General features: G+C 47.8%; 1 protein-coding gene and 1 long non-coding RNA gene across 3 annotated transcripts in view; both read left to right on the top strand.

The window, feature by feature from the left end:
• LOC132452351 (uncharacterized) overlaps window positions 1–716 on the top strand; it is a 3,832-nt gene extending 3,116 nt beyond the window's left edge. The window contains exon 3 of the long non-coding RNA XR_009524298.1: window positions 1–716. This exon is cut by the window's left edge and continues 707 nt beyond it. This is a non-coding gene — a long non-coding RNA (uncharacterized LOC132452351).
• Window positions 1–18,772, top strand: part of si:dkey-192l18.9 (F-box/LRR-repeat protein 7) — a 28,106-nt gene extending 9,334 nt beyond the window's left edge. For both annotated transcript variants that reach the window (XM_060044912.1, XM_060044911.1), the window contains 2 exons: window positions 13,257–13,910; window positions 15,621–18,772. In XM_060044912.1, the coding sequence (XP_059900895.1) occupies window positions 13,257–13,910; window positions 15,621–16,357 (1,391 nt within the window). In that variant the 3' untranslated portion in view covers window positions 16,358–18,772. The remainder of the gene's footprint in view (window positions 1–13,256; window positions 13,911–15,620) is intronic.
• Window positions 18,773–21,103: the final 2,331 nt, after the last annotated feature.

A 21,103-nucleotide genomic window follows, 5' to 3' on the forward strand; every position in this document is an offset into this window, starting at 1 on the left:
TTGTCAGAGGAACAAGCATATAGAGAAACAGACAAGCAAGAGAGACAGGCAGACAAATTGACAGATAGACAGATCGGTAGATCTATATATATATAGATAGATGATTCTAGACTGTGGCCGGCGCCTACAAGACCATAATTCCCCCCCTCCATGTTTTAACCCAAATTGTTATTTTTTCTACTGCTAGGAGGGAATAATTACAATGTGTAAACCCACCACAACCACAGTCACACACACACACAAGCACTACACACAGGCATTGAAGGAAAACACACACACACTTACACACACATGCAATCACACACTGTCCACCCACACACATTAATTGCCCACTAATTCACCGAGAATGAAGTACATTTTACTGATGCATAATCCATGCCCCCCCGCGTTCACATCTCATTCATGCTCAGGAGGGAACGCCCGTCTGATGGATTTATAATAATTATCTATGTGTGGCATCTTTACTTATTATTGTTCAGATAGTCTCATGGTTAATGTAGATTTGATTCCACCAGAAAATAAAGTCGAAGGTCCAATGAAATGTTACGTTTCAGAGAACAGTTGGGTAGCCATCTTGGATCTTTTTCTCCTGTTTCGGAGTGAGATTTACAACGAGTACTGGGGGAATGCTGACCCAGTTAGCCTAGCGTAGCCCAGCGTAGCCTGGCTAACCCCTGTCAGCGGCAGGCGGGAACTGCAGGCGCCGTACAGTTAATCCTCCCCTAGGGGAGGACGGAGTTGAGCGTCACACCGCAGGGATGACCCCTTGACCTCCCTGCTGTGTCGGGGCCTCTGAGGATTCCTGTTTGGCACGACTGCTCTCACACACGCGTGGAGACTATAGACTCAAACCCACACACACACACACACACACACACACTTGTAAAGTTAACTGTAGCCTCAAACAGACATGTAGACTGTAGACTGTAGACTGTAAAAGCACGTTTTTTGACTGGATGTAGGCTCAAAACACAAACATTTAAACAGTATTTAGACGCAAACACAGACATTATGAGTGTTTCTAGACACAAACTGAACCATTTAAACAATGTGTAGATTCAAACGCACGCATATTGACTGTATGTAGAGGACCCACACGTCTCTAGGGCTGCATGTACGACCCAACACGCATGTAGTAGAGTCACACAACACTTTAACATGTGGGGCGTTATCCGCGAGAGTCCGGGTCAAATGCCACCCCCTTGACAGATCACGACGCCTGGGCGAGGGGAGCCCCCTGTCCACTCCCCCCCAGCCCCCCGGCCCCCTGTCATCCATCACTGGGGGAAGCAGGAAGGTCGCGGTGCGCCGGTCAATGCGTGGGAACACGGCTTACTCACGTTCACACTTCCTGTCCGCCGGCACAGCGAGGTGGGGGCCAGGAATGAATCTGTGTTTCACACCAGATAACACCGTTTAGCGATCGGCAGGTAGACATGTTTATCCCCCCGGGCGCACATCACGGTGACCTGCAGCGGTAAATCTCAGAGTTCTTAATCTCGGTCCTTTGATGTCCGAGGTTAGCACTGAGAATGTGTCATAGTTACCCATGAATAGTCTGTGCGGTCGTGAAGGACGTCCTGTGCGCGTTCTTTTATTATTTCAGGGACTAAGATAACAGGTTATAGGCTTATGGATCAAGTACTACCTAAAAGGGATACTACAAGGTATCTGTGGGTCGGGGTTTACCTGTCTTACCCAGAGTTGTTTAATTCGAAAATTCATCTTGTTGCGTCCAGAAGATGAGTAGCGTTATTATTTTTGTTCTGTTAGCTGCTTCCGTTGACTTGCAGAGTAAGAGTAGCCTAGCTCCTGTTATTTGGAGGGGATTACTTTCCAAGGATTTCCAATGTTTTCAAAATTATACGTAAATTCAAAATGAGTGCTAGTAACAACACAACGAGATTGTAGTTTGTCTACAATCACACAGATATTTGCGGCGCTTTGCTTACTAGGCTACCTTTGAGGCCCGGATAGCAGGTTAGTCTAGGGCCTAGTCGTAGACTACTCCGCCAGAAGCAACCAATAATAATATCGACAATCTACAATGATGTGGTTGTTACTGGCCTTCATTTTGAATAAGCGATTACTCGGAACACATTGGAAATCTTTATTAGGCTTTAGATGGAACAGCTTCCTGAAACCCAGCTGTTTGCTTCGAATCCCCCACACCCCCTCCGCACCGTCAGACCTCTCCCATGGGGGTCTACGGGGGGGGGGGGGGAGGTTGCGTTGCGGCAAGGCCAGTGTTGTGGTCATCTGTTCACTCCAAACCACAGTGTTACCACCATCACCCATCGTCTGCAAAGGACGCTAACAAAACTAGCGCCTTAGCTTTCACCTGCTAAACGAAGCCCCCCCCCCCACCGCCCTCGTAACATCTTGATGAGCCAGGATATACGGCCTCATGATATCCGATATTTATACGAAAGCATCGTGTTTCATGTCCGGCGGTGAATGAACGTCTGGCCCCTCGGCGGTCGTTGGAGGGATGAGACGGCGAATCAAACGTTCATCCATCATTCAGTCGGCGGGGCTACTTATAGCACCGTGGGCCATGTGCGTTGTCCGCTAGTCGAGGAGCGGCTCGCAGACACCAAGTAGACGCTAGCGTCCATTGGTTCTGTGGGGGGAAGCAGCTGTGGTGGTGATGGGCATTCAAACACGACAAGGACTTTGTCGAAAGGAAGGAAATTCCCCAACGCTTCCGGAGGCCAGGCGGTTGTGACAGGTGACGCGCTACTAGTGCTAGCGTGCTAACTCACTAGCTTAGCGAGGGTAAAAAAAAAAAACACGATAACGTTTGTGCTTATATACTTGCTAGAAAGGGCTGAACTCTGTGACCAAAGTCTTTTTTTCATCCCAAATGAAAAACAATCCAAAGTTATCCTGAAAGCTGCAATGTTGCAACCAAATGTTTGTAGATAAGTGTTGGTTGGGAATATCCTGTGCTGTTTTAACACTGTCTGGACATACTCATTACCTACTGTCTCCTCTCCTCTCCCCCCTCCCTCCCTCCCTCCCTCCCTCCCTGCCTCCCTCCCTCCCTGCCTCCCTCACTCCCTCCATCACTCCGTCACTCCTGTCTCCAACTCTCCCTCTGTCTCCTCTCTCTATTTCTAAACGTCCTTCCTCCCTCTTTCTCAGCTTCCTCTCCCCCTCCCTCCTTCCTTCCTTCATCTCACTCTCTCTCTCTCTCTCCCTCCCTCCTTCCCAATGTACGGAAATTCGAGTTAACACAAAGATGCTCACCAGCATGACATGCATTCGGAGTAGTGGGAACAACCAGCCAAGAGGTCCTGCAATAGAGGCTCATGGGTAAAAGGGAAGGGGAGTTGTGGAGGTTTCTCTCCCATAACTCATGTGTGATCACCGCCTGGCGCGCCCTCACTCGGGGAGTTTAACACACAGCCCCGCTGGGCCCGCCAGCGCGTGCCATTTGGTTCCTCTGAGTGAATACATTGACTCTGTGAAGTCGTTCAAAGCCTAGTGAACGCTGGACAGACGGGGTGTGGTGGAAAATATGCCTTGGTGGCAGGGTGTGTGGGTGTGTGGGTGTGAGTGTGTGTGTGTGTGTGTGTGTGTGTGTGTGTGTGTGTGTGTGTGTGTGTGCACTCCGGGCTTGTAATGAGGGACGGTTTGGCTCTGGGTTGGTTTGAGGTGATGGAATGGCGTACAACTTGTCTGAGGGTCTTTTATTGTGGCGGTCCAACTGCTTCTGTTTTAATTGGTCCCGGTTTTTTAATGATGCTCTCACCCTCACTCTCACTCTCACTTTCACTCTCTTTCTCTTTCTCTTCCTCTTTCTCTCACTTTCTTCCTCTGTCACCCTTAAGATACTCCTGCTTTCTACTTTTCTCTCTCTCCCTCTCTCTGTCTCGCTCTTTGCCACCCCCTCACTATTTCTCTCACTACCCTTTTGTTGAGCTGGGATAAGTTTGGTTAGGAGGGTTGTACACCTGGTATTATGGGACTTTTATTGTGGTGGTCCAACGGCTGCCGCAGGCTCTGGTGTTAATGGCCGCCCTGGGTTTCACCTGTTCCTCTCTCTCTCTCAGTCTGTGGTTTGGCATTTAATATTCCACCACACGACAGCTGGAAGTGTACCTGCTGATGCATTGTGGGAAAGAAAGAGAACAATGGGGCTACACTTTAGTTGATGTGACCTTTGAACTTTTCCCACTTCCCCACAGCACAGACAACACACATTGCTACTTATAGCAATGTGTCGGAAGTTTCGGAAGTTTCAACAGTTGATATGAATACCTGTCTTTGTGCCTGGAGTCTTACAGTGTAAAATGACCATTGGTCTTCTCGGAAAAAAACAACAGTGAAGGGACTAAACAGTAATAGATAGTATATGGGTGTTTGGATGTCTGTAGCTTTATAAATGTATCTGTATGTGTATTTGTGATTCTATATATAGAGGTATAGAATTCCCTTCTGGAATTCTGTAAAATTGCGTCGGTGTTCCTGGGCACGCACATGTGCGTTCCAGTCGCATGCAGCTCTGGAATATTCCGGATTATTCCGTGCTTCCAGTGCCATGACCGCATGACATCACTACATTTGCTCCTCATCAGACACCAATCAGCTCGCTGGGCCTGTGCGCACACTTTTCCAGTCCTGTGTATATATATATATATTTGTGTGTGTGTGTGTGTTTGTATGTGTGTTTGTGTGTGCGGTGTCCACTATTTACCGTGAGTCATTTCACATGGGTCGTCACTCTGTGTGCGCGTGCACACACACACACAAACACGTAGACAGACACAAACACACATACAAGAATACCACTCAGTTACGGACACACACAAATACATACAACCACATACACACAATCACATATAAATACGCATATGCACAATTCAGACACACACACACACACACACACACACACACACACACACACACACACACACACACACACACACACACACAAGACATTGAAGTTGAAACCTATCAAGGGGGCCACTCTTCCTAGCGCATGCATTGGGTTCAGCTGCTGTTCCTCACTCTGTAGCCACCTGATAAACACTAGCCGTCCTCCATTTTCTGTTACCTTCTTTGGTTTCTGCATCGGCCGTCTTGCAGGAGACTGGAGGCCATTTTGTCCCTCAGTGCCAAACTGCTCAGAGTCTGGAATGTCCTCTCCATTCCGCAAATTAGCACTGAGCTAAATAGACACAGACGCAGGCACACACACACACACACACACACACACACACACACACACACACACACACACACACACACACACACAAACACAAAACCAAACACACAAACACAAAGCCAAACACACAAACAAACACACATGAGTTGTAGCAGATTTAGTTTTTATGTTGTGTATGAGTACATACTGCAGAACTGATTAAATTTAAAGTGAGCTTACCCACGGAAGGGAGACCACAGCTAGGAGGGAAAGGATACAAGAGCTAGGAGGCTAGGAGACAAGGGCTAGGAGGCTAGGATACTAGAGCTTGCAGATGACCAATGTAGGAGGCTAGGAGAAAAGAGGAAGGAGGCTAGGAGATCAGAGCGGCTAGGAAACCAAAGCCAGCAGGGCTAGGAGATCAGTGCTGGGAGGGCTGGGAGACCAGTAGGAGTTAACCAGCGCTAGGAGGATACCCAGAGGACAGGGGTAATGAGGGGAGATGCACATGAATAGAATCATAGTAGAGGCATAGTATTGAGGAGGTGGAGGGGGAGGACGTTTAAGGGAAATTGTGGTCTAGTGGGTGGAGGAGGAGGTGGAGAAAGAGGAGGAGGGGCAGACGAGGTGGTGGAAATGGTGGAGGAGAAGGAGGAGGAGGTGGGTGTGGCCTTGGATAAGAGCGCTCAGAGCAATAGGCAGAGGAGGGGTGGAGGAGCTGGCAGAAGTGGAGGTTTCCGGCCTCAATGTGGATATTGTGAGCGAAGGCCAGGGGCCTATTGTCTGGCTGCGTGGTTGTGATGTCACAACTTCCTCTGACAGGAGGGTCCTGAGCTGTACGAGCTTCCGTCCATTCAAACCAGACCAGCGTAGAACTGGTTGTTTCTGTTCTGCACTGTGCCACTGTGGGGAAATGAAGATCATTTTTTATTTTATTGTTGAGCTTTAAGAGTAGGAGTGAAACTGCCATTTCAAAGAACCTTTACCCTTTCTGTTGATTTTGAAAAGAGATGTGGTAAAGAGTGTATCATTTTTTTGTTAACAAACAAGTATGTTAACTAATCACAGCAATCTACTTTTTTGACACACCCAAACACACACACACACACACACACACACACACACACGCACACACAGCTCGTGTTGTGTTGGTGTTTGGTTGCCTACAGGCTGCAGGGTTCGCCGGCAGCCGACCCTAATGTGTGTCTGGTGGTCTCTGGAACAATGAAACCCTTCTTGCAGCTCACCGTCACACACACATGCATACACTCAGGCACGCATGCACACATATACACACACACAACCATATATACTAACTCATAGTATACATTCACACGCGTATTCTCACACTACACACATCCACAGGCATTCACTTACGCACACATCCATTTCACACACACACTCATTCACTTATGCACGCCGCTAATGCATACATGCCTTTACATTCACTTTAACCAACACACACACCACCAGCGCATGTCTCAGTCCTTGGAGGTGGGAGACTGGTCATAGTGAGCTAACGGCCCTCTCTGCTCAGCCAGAACCACGGTTGATAATCCCCCACCAGGGGCCGGCTCTGACCGGGTCTTCACGGTGCTCTTATAAACCCTGATCCCGTCCCTCCAGGGCTCCCACCGGCCCTCCACCGCGACCCGGTCGTCCATTCGTCTTCGTCTGGGCTCTCCACTTGCCATCACCCCCGCCTGGCAGCTCATCTTTCCTCTCTCTCTCTCTCTCTCTCTCTCTCCATCGTTTGTTTTTCTCCGCTGGCTTCCAGGGACTCTGGAAGCGTTCCCGCGAGCCGCTGGAAGCCTCCCGGCTCCTCCACCTCCTCCCTGGCGCTGGTCACCTTGGCGTGCGTTCATGTGTCTGAGATGACTATTGATTTCCCTGCATCGGCCATTACAAGGAATATATACTGTAGAGGAGGGGGAGGGAGGGAGGGGGGAGAAGGAAAGGCTCTGGGTTTGAGTCTGGGTTTGAATTGTTCACAGTCCTCTGGTAAGCATCCTAAGGGTGCTTAGGGTCTCTGGTAAGAGACCCTAAGCCCTATCTGCTCCTGTATCTGGATTTACTGTAGGTCGCTTCGCTTTGGATAAAAGCATCGGCTGCGAGACTAAACAGTCAATAGCGATCCCCCTGATGTGCTCTTGTGTTTGTCACCCCCTTCCCGGTGCCCACAACACACAGCTTCACTGTTTGTCCTCAGGGGGGGCCGTCGTCCCCTCACCCAAACCACAATCACAGAGCCGTTGATTCCCATCCAGCTCCAGCTCTGCTATCAAAGGCTGGCTGCTCCAGAGGGGTTCTGGTTGGTTCTAGGAGGTTCTGGTTGGTTGCGTTAACAAGGTCCCGCTGACAGGCCACTGGAGCTCATCTCAGATCCGGGTATTAGCGGCCTGATGATTTCATTTATGCCGGTATGCCTTGCTGCGGCCGCAGCCACATTCACAACGCATGACTTTCCCTTTCATTTCAGCTCTGATGCCTGCTTTGTTGCGATGTAACGACCAGATGTTTGAATCTGTTTCCTTCTGACTTCCTCTCCTAACCCAAATGAGTCTTGCAACATCTGCACTCAAAACAACCCTCCGACATGGTTTATCCAGCTGTGGTGTATTTGTTCTGCAAACGATGAGAGCTGGCTCGCGACGGTTATGGTGACTAACATTAGAGATGGAAACGGCTGATTCACCTCCAAGGGAAAATTGGTAGCAACAGTTAATCAAGGGATTGCTTGAAATCACTAGCTCAACTACTGAGCTAGCTAAGCAGTGAGGATCTATGTATTTCTGGTTACTTCTTCTGAAGTGGAAAAGTGGGGCAACATTGCCTCTCTGACTACATCATAACAGTTTTTCTTGCCATAATAAAAACATTCAGGTGCACAGCAGTTGCAGTATCTGTTACTTCCTAGAGGTGGTGCTGTTGCTGTGGGTCGACTTTGGTGTTACGCTAAAGTCCTTAATCTGCAGACACCTATAGCTTAGTCTGCAGACATTGGGGTTTCAGGAAAGATCTTCACCCGTGGATCTTAATTGCCCGCCTGTTATCCAATACTTAATCTTAAAGATGGAGCCAAGACGTTCTTCTGGTTTCCTTCATGATACAGAATATGGCAGTTGGGAATACACCTAGGAGGAATCACAAGATTGGTGTGTATTAACACTCACAAAAAAATGATTTATGACCGACTGAGTTCCTGGAGGAAATGCTGTTTTCAAATAAGGGTCAACTCAAAGAGCGCAGGATGAGGGCTCAGCATCAGTTTTCCGGGTGAAAAACAGATAGAACGGCGGTTTCTCCAGGTGATCGGGGCTTGGCTGTGGTCTCGGGTGATATTCCTGCCAGTTCTTTGTCTGCATCCACTCTGTGCCTCAGACCCTGGCTGTGGTGAGGGCTAGCGTGCAGTGGAATAATAATGAAGTTGGCTAGGGGTTTGAAGAACAGGGTTTTTTTTTAAGAGACAGGTTGTGTTTGTCTCACTCTTGGGACGGGAGTTGAGCGTTCCTGAACTCTTGTAGAGCAGGGACCGTGTCTCGAGCCATTGAAGGGGTCAGGTTTTACGGGTCATGGTCTGGCTAGCAAAGTATGGACTAAGGCCTGTGCTGGGCCTCCACAGTTTACTCTGAAACTCAACATCCCATAATTACCGAGCCTGTTCATTTTAAGTGCCTCGGCGAAAACCGTGAAAGAAGTCAAGTCATTTTTATGTGTTTAGCCCTCAATCACAGTTACAGTCTCAGAGGGCTTCATGGGCACACTTTATACAGCACACCCCGACCCAAGCACTCTTAAAGGACGCAAAGTCCCCAAGACCCAGAGGGAGGAAACCTTGAGGAGGAACACAGAACAGTGTTACCTCCTATGGTTTGGAGGGTAGTAGGTCTAGGTAACGAATGGGCACACGCATAAAGCTAGCATCATATAAAGTGGTTTGGTTTATTAAGATTCAGTTATTAGAAAATAGCGGATTAGTACTGGGTAAAATAATCGTTCAAATCAAAGTATGTATTTTATAGCATTCTCCTGGAGCAGATATGAAAATAACGATTATTTGACTGCAATGCCCAATGTACATGCGCAAGGTTTATACACATCATTTCAGTTCTCCTTTCAACACTGCGGTAGGGGACAGTTATTAGATAGATTCCGATCTTTCAGACTGAATCGCTTCCACCTCCCAAGGCTTGAGGTGAAATAAAAAAAGAAATGATAGAAACAAAGCCAAGCTGTCTTTACATCAAAAGGCTCACACCAGTTAGAGACGCTGGATCTTAGGAAAGAAGGAAAAAAGGGAGGGCAAACAATTCAAATAAGCAAACCTTCATTGATGGTATGTGTATTTCTGAGTGAGTGGACATTGAAATTGCTCATTGGCCGGTGGCAGATACTAGCTTGCTGTCAAGCTTGTTCAAACAGTTCCTTGTCAGTCCCTTACTAACAATGATGATAAATATTGTTCCCCATTAAGCATTTACAGACATCGCCCCACTGGAAACTGGTTTACTGTTGTTGATGCCATGTTGAGTTGGATAAGTTAACAAAACCATAAAGGAAAATGGGAGAATTGTTTTAACTCAAATTGTTGTAACGACGGCGTATGGTTTTCAGTATTATGCTAATATTGTAGAAATATCCACATATTATTCAATGGACCGATCCGGGGAATGTTACGTTTTTCTTTGTAGAGAGGAAAACAAGAGCAAGACCGCTCCGCTAACCCAAGAATCACCAAGCATTCACTCAGGAATCTTTTAATATTTATAAAGCGCTTAGGCAAACACAGAAGCCACACTGCCAGGGTGAAATATTCAGACAGGAGAGTAATAACTGAACTAGAAATACCTTATTTCAGTTCATGAGGGTGATCATGGAGTGAAATGTGTTTTTTTGTCAGTTGGAGGCAGGCGGTGTTCCCGGCCAACTGGGTGTTGGATGGGAAGGATTTAAGTGGGGTAACTGGTGTGCATGTGTGTGATAGAGTGCGTGTTTAACATCCATCCCATGTCAGGTAAAACACGCTATGGATGAATCAGTCTGAGATATAAACCATAGCTGAAAAGAATCTCAAAGACTGGTGCTCAAATGTACAAGTAAAACAAAACATCCGTAGCCAACACTATCTCTATCAGCAACATATCTTCTCAAACCACTGGTAATTTCACTATGTGAGGGACAATCAATGTGTATGTGTTGGTAAAATGTGTGTGTGTGTGTGTCTGTGCGTGTGCGAGCATTGATTTCTGTACATATGCATGTGTTTTTGTGTGTGTGTGCCGCGTGTAGTCTGTATGTGCGTGTCTGTGCATGTGTTCCTGTGTTTGTGTGTGCTTGTCAGTCCATATGTGTTTATTTTTAAAGAGCAGTTTAGTTTTAAATCCGTCATAGCGAGGACATTCTCCCCTGGGGGGAGGGGGTGACATCTGCTGATGTCATCACCATGGGACGGACAGACGGATCGACCCCAGACACCCCCCCCCCCCTCCCCTCCCCATCCATCCCAGGCCTGGAATAGAGATCCACCACAGCCCCCCCTCCATACACACGTCCCCCCCCCCCCCCCCTCTGTCACTCCTGCCCGTGCGAGCCGACATGACAGGGCCATCCGTCACGGAGATAGAGAGATATTTTACAGGACCCGTTTGTCCGGTTGTTCCGTGCGGAACCGTTGGATGGATCTGTGCTGTCCAACTGTCTGTCGCGCCTCGACATTGGAAAGCAGTAGGATGAAACACGTTTTCAGGTCAAAAGGACAAAAGTCAGCGATGAAAGTGTCGGAAAGTGTACGCATCGGCCACGCGTCTGGGAGGCTGAAGTCCTGCTGCGGCGTTCCTGTTACGTTTTCCGTTTGAGTCGTTGATCAGTGGAGAACAAACACATCGTCTTCATGTCATGAAGATCACCAGACATCACTGAGTTCCACTTTTGCAGAACTATCTCCAAATCACAGACACAGATCCTTGAATGCGAGCGCCGACTGTAGAGGCCCGATGCTTACCTACGGCAGCTGTTCACCTTAGTGTTGAGGCGATCAGGGACAGCGTGTTCGTGGATCAGGGGTTTATTTGTGATGGCAGGAGCACTTTGAGGACATCTCAGTGGTGTTTTATCGAAATTATTATCAATGTTATAGACAATTGGACTGGAAAGAGTTGGTGCCACAGTCACAGAGAAAGGTGACCATCCAGGAGGAAATGAGTGAAGGTCATGGTGTCTAAACTGATTCCGATTAGTCCCGTTATCCGTCGGGCATGCAGAGAAAGCTTTTGCACCAATTTGAGCCAATCAGTTTCTTGTTACTTGTGCTGTCTCTTGTCTCCGTCTAGTGCTTGCTTACTTTTCAAAGTTTACTAATACGGCAATACAAGTGATACAATATGTTGTTTTGGGCCGCAAATATTTAGTATTAGGGGCCAGCTTTGGGTTTAGCGGCAGCCGAGAGGGAAAGGGCCTTTTTCAGTTGAACAACACATTCCGTGGAGTTTGATAGACATCACATGCCTCCAGACAGACGGTTGCTCGAAGTGTTTTGGGGTGGAAAAAGAAATGTAAACTTGCGATGCTTATCTCACCTCAAGCTGGATCAAACCGCCGGGAGGGCCAAGGTTGGTGCCTGGGGCCCAAATGCTATCCACATGGGCCCTGGAAGAATGAACAGGATTTCATTGCTTCTCAAAAGGACAAATTCATCACTTCGGGAAGTCGAGAGAAAAGGGAATCACAAAATGAACTTCAGGCATTTTGGGAAATGAAGACATTCATCCATGTCTGTAAGAAAAGCATGCAAGGAATGTTTAACTCAATTTACTTGGGCGGGCTTGGAGACGAGAATCTGATAAAATCAGATAAGAATAACAAAGTGATTTAATTAAATGTAGGAGAAGTATCCCTGGCCCGGCCAGGTTCCCCTGGAGGGAGCGTTCCTCCGTCGGACAGAGACACCGAGACCTTGTTGTTATGAGACTGTAAGCCCCCCAACGGGACCCCACAAAATGGAGGTGCATTAGCATTAGCACGCTAGCAGGGAGGCCGTCCGACCTCTCTGCAGGTGATCTCCGTAGAGACCAGACACATGTAACCTGCAGCCTGATGGCATTAGTGGCGGCGGCGGCGCTGATGCATTTGATCCCTCAGCCAATCAGATGTGAAGCCATGTGATCGGCGTTCGCTCCGCCGCACGCACGTCATCTCCATGGCGTTCAGCCTGCCAATGGTTCGACGCCCGGTCGCCCCCACAGATGGCGAAGATTCCTCCCCGAAACGTGTCTTTTAATCAGCCGCAATCTGTCGGAGGGGGCCCCGAGTGTTTACACAGGGGCTGAGCGAACCATCGTGGGGAGCCAGCTCCCCTGATGAAGAGGCCCCCCTGTTGTCCAATCAGCACGCAGGAGATAACACTTTACACACACTCAACTCCTCACGCGTTTGTTGTGTTTTCTCCCCCCCGTCTCTGGGAACACACCGGGACAGCCATGGCAACGCTGGCTGCCTGGTTGGGTTCTGTTTATTTTTTCTCGGGTGGGCTGATAGAAGCGTTTTGGCGAAACAGGCGTTTGTTTTGATTGGCTGATGGAGAAGGCATGACACGGAGGGCCTCTCATCGCGTGCAGGAAGGAAGCTCACAAGGATGCTGTCCTGTGATCCACGCCCCTTTACTGGAACTCTCTCCCTCTTCTTCTCCTCTCACTTCTCTCGCTTAATGATTACGTTCAATTTGAAAGAGCTTTATTGGCACGAGGAAACACTTTTAACTGGAAACGTCAAGAACAGGCCCAACAGGAATGTGCAGTAGAATATAAATAGATTACAGCTACTCTGCACTCGGTTGAAATTAGTTGCAGATACTCCAATTTTGATTGCATGTTTTGTTGTTCTCTGCTTCTTGCTGTGGGGGAAAAGCATCTGTAAAACATAATGTAATCAACCTCATAAAATAAACTCTCTATCTAATTGACTCTCTCTCTCTCTCTCTCTCTCTCTCTCTCTCTCTCTCTCTCTCTCTCTCTCTCTCTCTCTCTCTCTCTCTCTCTCTCTCTCTCTCTCTCTCTCTCTCTCTCTCTCTCTCTCTCTCTCTCTCTCTCTCTCTCTCTCTCTCGCCCAGGCCTGGACTCCAGCACGCGGACCCTCAGCACCCCGAGCCCCGGCCTCATCCTCCCCTCCAAGTCCTCCTCCCTGTCCTCCCCGGCGCTCAGCAGCAACGGCCACGACACCCACTCCTCCTCCTCCTCCTCCGCCCGCGCCGAGACCTCCGCCGTCGTCCACGCCACGCCCGGCGCCGGCCCCCACGCCCGCTCGGCCCGCCAGCCCAAGGGCCACCACTCCTCCTCCTCCTCCTCCTCCTCCGGCCCCTCCCCCATCGACCTCCTCCCCGACCACGCCCTGCTGCAGGTCTTTGGCCACCTGCCGACCAACCAGCTGTGCCGCTGCGCCCGCGTCAGCCGGCGCTGGTACAACCTGGCGTGGGACCCGCGCCTCTGGAGCTCGATCCGGCTGAGCGGGGAGCTGCTGCACGCCGACCGCGCCATCCGCATCCTGACCCACCGGCTGTGCCAGGACACCCCCAGCGTGTGCCTGACCCTGGAGACGGTGGTGGTGAGCGGCTGCAAGCGGCTGACGGACCGCGGCCTCTACGTGCTGGCGCGCTGCTGCCCCGAGCTGCGGCGGCTGGAGGTGGCCGGCTGCTACAACGTGTCCAACGAGGCCGTGTTCGAGGTGGTGTCGCGCTGCCCCAACCTGGAGCACCTCAACCTGGCAGGTGGGTGCCCCCCCCCCCCCTGAATCGGGATGGAGGGATCTTGTTTTCTGGGGGAATGGTTTTAGCCATTTGTGACATCACAAATGGGAGTACGTACCCGAGATGTATGATGGGGAGGTTCGACTTGAGCCACAAGCGAGCATTAAAGGTGACATATTATACCACCAGGTGTGAGTGTGATTAGCCGTTTTGAAAATCTGCCTCTTCTGACATCACAAGTGGGCGTGTCCACCTAGATGTGAGCTGGATAGATCAGTCGACCGGTCTACCCAGTGGACTGTAGCAAACATTGCTCATCTTTCCTTCATATATCTAGGTGGACACGCCCACTTGTGATGTCATAAGTGGCCGATTTTGAAAAACACTTTTAAAGGCTAATCACACTCACACCTGGGGGTGTAACATGTCACCTTTAAGGAGAACAAATAGTACAAATATACAGAATAGAGTATCATAATGCTTTGAGGACAAACGTTTAACAGAACCTTAAGAGATGTCATTGTTTTACAGGGCTGTATTTTGTAGAATTTGTTTTTAAAATATGAATAGTCTTGGTTTAGCTGACGGAGGGCCCTAGCCATATTTTAGGGGGTCCTTGACAAGAGGACGTTTGGAGACCCCCGAACTCGTCTGCTCACCAGATAGGAAACATTAACCACCTTCAATTGTTGAATTGACCTTAAAGGATTAAGATTAATGCGCTTTTATTTGAGGAGTGGCTTGGGTTTTACATCACACACATCTTGGGACCTGGGTCACCAGTCTGGGTTCTGAATCAAAGAGTCATTCTTCTGGGTTCTTCTCAGCCGTTTTCCCCAGAAGCTGGTAAAGCCATTAGGGGAACGGGGGGAAGCTCTGCCAACCTTAATCTCCCATCTGGTAGAAGAAAGTCTTTCTTCAGCGAGAGTAAGAGGTCTGGCCTGCTGCTTTCATTAAGAAAGTGACACGAATAAAACGTTCATTCGGACAGGTCTTTGGTGCTGCACTCTGAAGGGAAATACGCCTCTCATTGGAAAAGGAAGAAAAGGCCTTTTAATCAATGAGTGTGTTTTTATGTGAGGAGGGCCGAGTCTTTATATGAGGACTATTTATTTAACTGGAAAAGATGTACAGTGAATTTTCCCCCTTTTTTATTTTTTGTTTAAGCGTTTTTTTTTCAGTTCTCTCTGAGTTGTTGGTCGACGAGTTCAGATTGGTTCAGTTTGGGCGTTTGTCCGAATATAGCCTAGTTGGCTGTAGTGCCCTCTAGTGGCCTATTATGGCATAGCAAAGCTTTGAATACGAATGCACAGGAACATAACTGAAGCAGTCAATTTAATTAAACAAGCTCCATCTGGAATAGATCTGCTTTTACTAACTACTTCTTGAGTTAATGGTAAAATGACTTAAAGCAAAGTCATATGACCATTTATACAGTAATAATAATCCAATTTAATAAGAATAATTATTGTGATAAGGGTTCTTATAAAACTTTCCCCAAAACTCTATACTCCACTTTACAATACCATCTGCTGAACATTGACTTGAGTAGGAAACTAGTTATTGTTTAGCGTTCTACACCATCTCCCAATATTGAGATCATTGTTCATTGTCATTGCTCTGCCTGCATTTGAACTGCTGTTCAATAAACAACGTGCTCAACAAAAGTCAATATCACATAAAAAAAAAAAAAAGTACTTGACCCTCCCTGCTCCCATGCGCCCCCTACAGGCTGCTCCAAGGTGACCTGCATCAGCCTGACCGAGGAGGCGTCCCTGCAGCTGGCTCCGGTGCACGGCCAGCAGATCTCCATCAGCTTCCTGGACATGAGCGACTGCCTCTCTCTGGAGGACGAGGGGCTGCGCATCATCGCCAGCCACTGCCCCCGCCTCACCCACCTCTACCTGCGCCGCTGCCCGCGCCTCACGGACGAGTCGCTCCGCCACCTGGCGCTCCACTGCCCTTCAGTGCGCGAGCTCAGCCTCAGCGACTGCCGCCTGCTGGGGGACTTCGGGCTGCGCGAGGTGGCCCGGCTGGAGGGCCGGCTGCGCTACCTCAGCGTGGCCCACTGCCCGCGCATCACCGACGTGGGCGTGCGCTACGTGGCACGCTACTGCCCGCGGCTACGCTACCTGAATGCCCGCGGCTGCGAGGGTCTGACCGACCACGGCCTGGGGCACCTGGCACGGAGCTGCCCCAAGCTCAAGTCCCTGGACGTGGGGAAGTGTCCGCTGGTGTCGGACGGCGGGCTGGAGCAGCTGGCGCTGTACTGCCAGGGTCTGCGGCGGCTGAGCCTGCGGGCGTGCGAGAGCGTGAGCGGCCGGGGGCTGCGTGCGCTGGCGGCTAACTGCTGCGAGCTGCAGCTGCTCAACGTGCAGGACTGCGAGGTGTCGCCGGAGGCGCTGCGCTTCGTGCGGCGCCACTGCCGACGCTGCGTCATCGAACACACCAACCCGGCGTTCTACTGAATGCGACGGTGGTGAAAGGGTTCTGGGTTCTGGGTTCGAGTTCCTGCCCCCCCTTCTGACAAGTGGATGTTTTTTTTCTACTCCTGCTTCGCGGTGGCGTTAGCTTAGCCGCGCCGCCCGGACTGGTTGGACACAAGGTGTGCAATTCTTCCTCCCCGCGTGGTGGATGATGGTGAGGATGAGGATGATGATGATGATTATAAAGTCAGTTTTTTTTAAATAATTTTACAAATACTTCTAAAGAATGTATTTAACATATTTATCTGTTCAAAGGTAAAGACATGCAAGTATAAGCAATCACGTTAGCATTTTTCAGTCACGTTAGCATTCGGTTCCGATGCGTCACCTGTTCTAAACCAATGCTACTAATGGCGCGTTTCCACCGGCGGGTGCTATCGGCCAAGTATGATTAGTTCCGGTAATGTAGGTGTGGTTAGGCACAGCTCAGTTACGGCTCGCTTGTCCACCGCCAACAGTACCTTTATGGTAGGGTTGGGTTTTACGCCGGACGGCGATAGCCGCGGCAGCTACGTAAGCATCCTGACCTCATAGCAGCCCGAAACAGTGTAACCTGCTAATAAATCCAACGAAAAAGAACAACGCGACAAAATAAACTAAGAGCAACAATGTAGGATGTCCAAGAAGAAGGCCAAACTTTTGCGCACCATTTTCTTCAATAAACAAAGCTTTCCCCGTTGTCCAGAAATATCTTGCGGGTACTGTGTTTTTTGCTGTTGTTTTATCTGTCACCCGAAAGTGACGATTCTGTTGACCAATCATCGCTTGGTACCCCAACAGAGGTAAACTGGGTAGCCCCGCCCATTCTGCCGTTGATTTGAGTTTGCCCTGCACAAGGGTCCAATAGTATCCGTCTGCGTCCTGCAAGACGGAGGCGTAACTTGTAGTAGGCGTAACATTTAGTAGGAGGCGTGTCTAGTACTTTTCTAAATCGCGGAAGTCATCAGTATGTAGCAGTGGTGCGTGGGTACATAAATGAGCGCAACTCTGACCTCAAATATTAGGCCTTATATAAAAATAATGCACCTGACTTTAGAAAATTTTGATTTAGATTTAGAAAAGTACAAGACATGCCTCCTCCTACTACAAGTTACGCTTATTACAAGTTACTCCTCCATCTTGCAGGACGCAGACAGACCCTACTCCAAGGGTCTGGAGAAGAGCAATACATTTCTTGGCATACACTTGGCCCGTTGATCACGCCTCTTGTGCTGACGAAAATGACAGCAGCTTCCCCAGACCCACATGCAATCTATGATTGAGCTTGGTCTGGCAATAGCCAGGCTACAACGGAGGAGTACTGAGAGATAAGTAGGGCTAATCACGGCTAAGTCCGGACCCCGCCCACTTTTAGCGGTGGAAACCAATAGTATCTGTCTGCGTCCTGCAAGACGGAGGCGTAACTTGTAGTAGGAGGCGTAACTTGTACTAGGAGGCGTAACTTGTTCTTTTCTAAATCGCATCCACGCGAGATCTTTCTCTTTTCGCGGTAAATAAAAAGCGTTGTAAATCACGGTTCACACGAGATCTTCATTGAAGTCGGGTCTTCCGATATTCATGACGGTAAGTCAATTTAAGGCCTAATATTTGAGGTCTGAGTTGCGGTCATTTATGTACCCGCGCACCACTGCTACATACAGATCACTTCCGCGATTTAGAAAAGTACTAGACACGCCTCCGACTACAAGTTACGCCTCCGACTACATGTTATGCCTCCTAGTGCAAGTTACGCGTCCTCCGTCAACAAGTTACGCCTCCTACTACAAGTTACGCCTCCGTCTTGCAGGACGCAGACAGACCCAACTCGTGGAAACGCGAACCATTCCGCACCTTTTCATAATTAACCGAACCACGACCGCTGATGGAAACGCGCAATAAATGTAGCACCTGGTACAGATTCGCAATTTATGCATTTAAATATTTTCTGTTTTGTTTCATGTCGATTTTTTTTACTGCACATCGCCATCAACCCCTCCAATAATAATCATGATATTCTTCATTATTCATATCTGCACCTATTTATAATAAACCACTAAAATACTTAATAATCCAAACAGCAACAAGAGGGAACTGCCAATGTTATATCCCCCCCCCCCCTTTGCTCTCTGCAAGTACTACAAGTACGACTTCTGTTCACGATGCACGGTGCAAAAGCACTTTTAAAGCGATTTACAACGGACTTCCACTCTACCCATCAAGCTTAGTTAAATCACGGTTGCCACGACGACAGCGACGACGAAGAAGATAATGTCAGAGGAAGAGCGGAGGACGGATGGACGGACAGAGGCGATGACCGCTATCAAAGGGAACACTCTCTGAGACTTTTGTACATTAAAATGACCAGGAACCCGTTGCTGCTATAATTGCACCAATAAAAAACGAAAACTTTGAAACACATCTTTTTGTTTAGGTTTTCAATTACTTACAATTACATTTAGTCATTCAGCAGACACATTTTCATCCAAAACGATAATTAGGCTGACATCAATCAAAGCATGCAATCAAAATATCGAGAAGCTAGCAGTTAGTAGAGCTAACTATTGGCTATAATAGCTGTTAGTAGTAGCTATAATAGTAGATAGTAGTAGGTAACTAGTAGTAGCTATAATAGTAGTGAGTAGTAGATACCTAGAAAGTAGCTTACTAGTAGTGGCTATAAAAGTGGATAGAATAAGTTATAATAGTAGGGTAGATAGAGAGTAGTGGCTATGATATTAGCTGGTAGTACCTTACTAGTAGTACATTTAATTATTACTAGAAACTGTATAGTTTCTAGTGGCCGCAATTAAATAGTTAGTAACAAGTAGTTGCCATAATAATTCCAAAAAATAAAAATCAAATGAGATGAATGGCTTGTAATGTGTTCATTCCTAATATGAAACTATTAAAATTAACAATTTGACACAATTGAATTATAATTGATCGATAAATTCATCACACTTACTGGACAGCTGAGTCAAATATTGTCCTTAATAATAACGATGTGTTAAGGTTCTGGGTTTGAACCCCATGTCTGCAGCCCACCTGTGGGCCTCCTTGAGCAAAATGCCACAACCACTACCTGCTCTTGAATAACACGTATCAGAATTCACTCCAGAAATGGTCCCTATGGGAGAAATGGCCCCGCATTTTTGGAGACCTGTTTACCGGGAATACAACTATTGTAAAAAAAAAAAAAACTTTTTGCAATCAGGGGATGAGATTTTACCAATCCATTATAATAATACATAAACCCTAGAATAACAATAGGTAACCACAGACACTTTGTGGATACCTAATAATCATGACAGGAGTGCAGTTTAGTTTAGTGTTGGAGTTGTTTCAAACATCTTTCATCAAGTTCTATGACTGATATCACAGGTTCAGGCTAACACGCTGCATTAGTGTAATGATTGTAATATGATTTTCGCTTAATTACAGCAATCACAGCAACATTTGTTCATTTAGGCACCACAACACTGACTGTATGCACGGTTTGATTATGAATAAACTCGCCAGCAATCTTAATTGTGACAGGACAGGAGGAGGGGCTGAGTAGGACTGCAATGACCTGCACAGCCAGCTTTGCACACACTGGGTATGAAAACATCTCAACAACATTTACTCTACGCATCATTGATGCCCTTATGGCCTACACAATATTGACAGGAAGTTTGATGGACAGCTTCGTGAACCGGGCCCACCTCCTCAAATGGTTAACTGTGGGCATCGGGGTTTGAACCCAGAAACGTTCTGCTTGGAGACAAACACCAACAACGATACTATCCCAATCGGTTTTCTTGTTTGTTGAGTTCAGTTTAATTTCACACACACAGCAAACCCAAGTGAGTTTAGCCCATGTGATCTGGGAAGACGATAAAGGAAAGAACTTTGGCCATCTGATCGAGAGGATGTGTGTAAAACGAGTAGGCCGGAATGTACCTTATAGGTACATGCATTTTTATGTACCTGTAATCACTCATTACTTTCACTACTTCTTTGTAGACCTCAGCCCAAACGAAGAAGAATGGACGTTACAATTTTTTTCTTAAACACTAAACTCAGCAGACATTCACCGCATAGCAGACATTCACCTCCCTGCAGATATCAGGACTGCAGAGTCCTCACCAGCCTCCGCAAGAGGCTCAAGACTTAGAGTTCAGAGTTCACCTGGACTCTGCATAGCCTCCCTCTTTACGCACCAATGCCTTCAATCCCTTACTCTCCTAAAAACACCCCTCTAACGCACGTACGTTTGTACGTCCTGCCCCTTAATGAATGCACTTATTGTGTGTTGTACATCCTGGAATTTAAAATGGTACTTAACATCGTGGAGCATCTTATCCTAGCTATCTTTGTAGTATACAGGGAATGGGTAACCCTATTAATTGTATGTGCTTGGCACTTGTTGTATGAACTGTGCCGTACTAAGAGTGATATATTGTTGCTTCTCTTTCCTCTGACAAATTGTGAGTCGCTTTGGATCAAATTGGATAGAAAATAAAAACAATTAACAGCATCCTTTAGTGCAAATGCTGCTCAAAAGGTATTGAATATGCAACCCACTGAAAAAGAGTCTGTGTTCACATCAATTAGTTAGCACTATATTAATACAAATATAGAAGAATACAACTGCATACCTGTACCAGTATAAAATGCACACCTAACAGAGGTGTGAAGTGACAGCAAGCAAACTGAAATTGCTGTTCAATTGCATGTGATGGGCAAATGCTTGCCCTAGCTCAGGGG

This window comes from Gadus macrocephalus, chromosome 23, assembly GCF_031168955.1.
Source record: "Gadus macrocephalus chromosome 23, ASM3116895v1".
Taxonomy (NCBI): domain Eukaryota; kingdom Metazoa; phylum Chordata; class Actinopteri; order Gadiformes; family Gadidae; genus Gadus; species Gadus macrocephalus.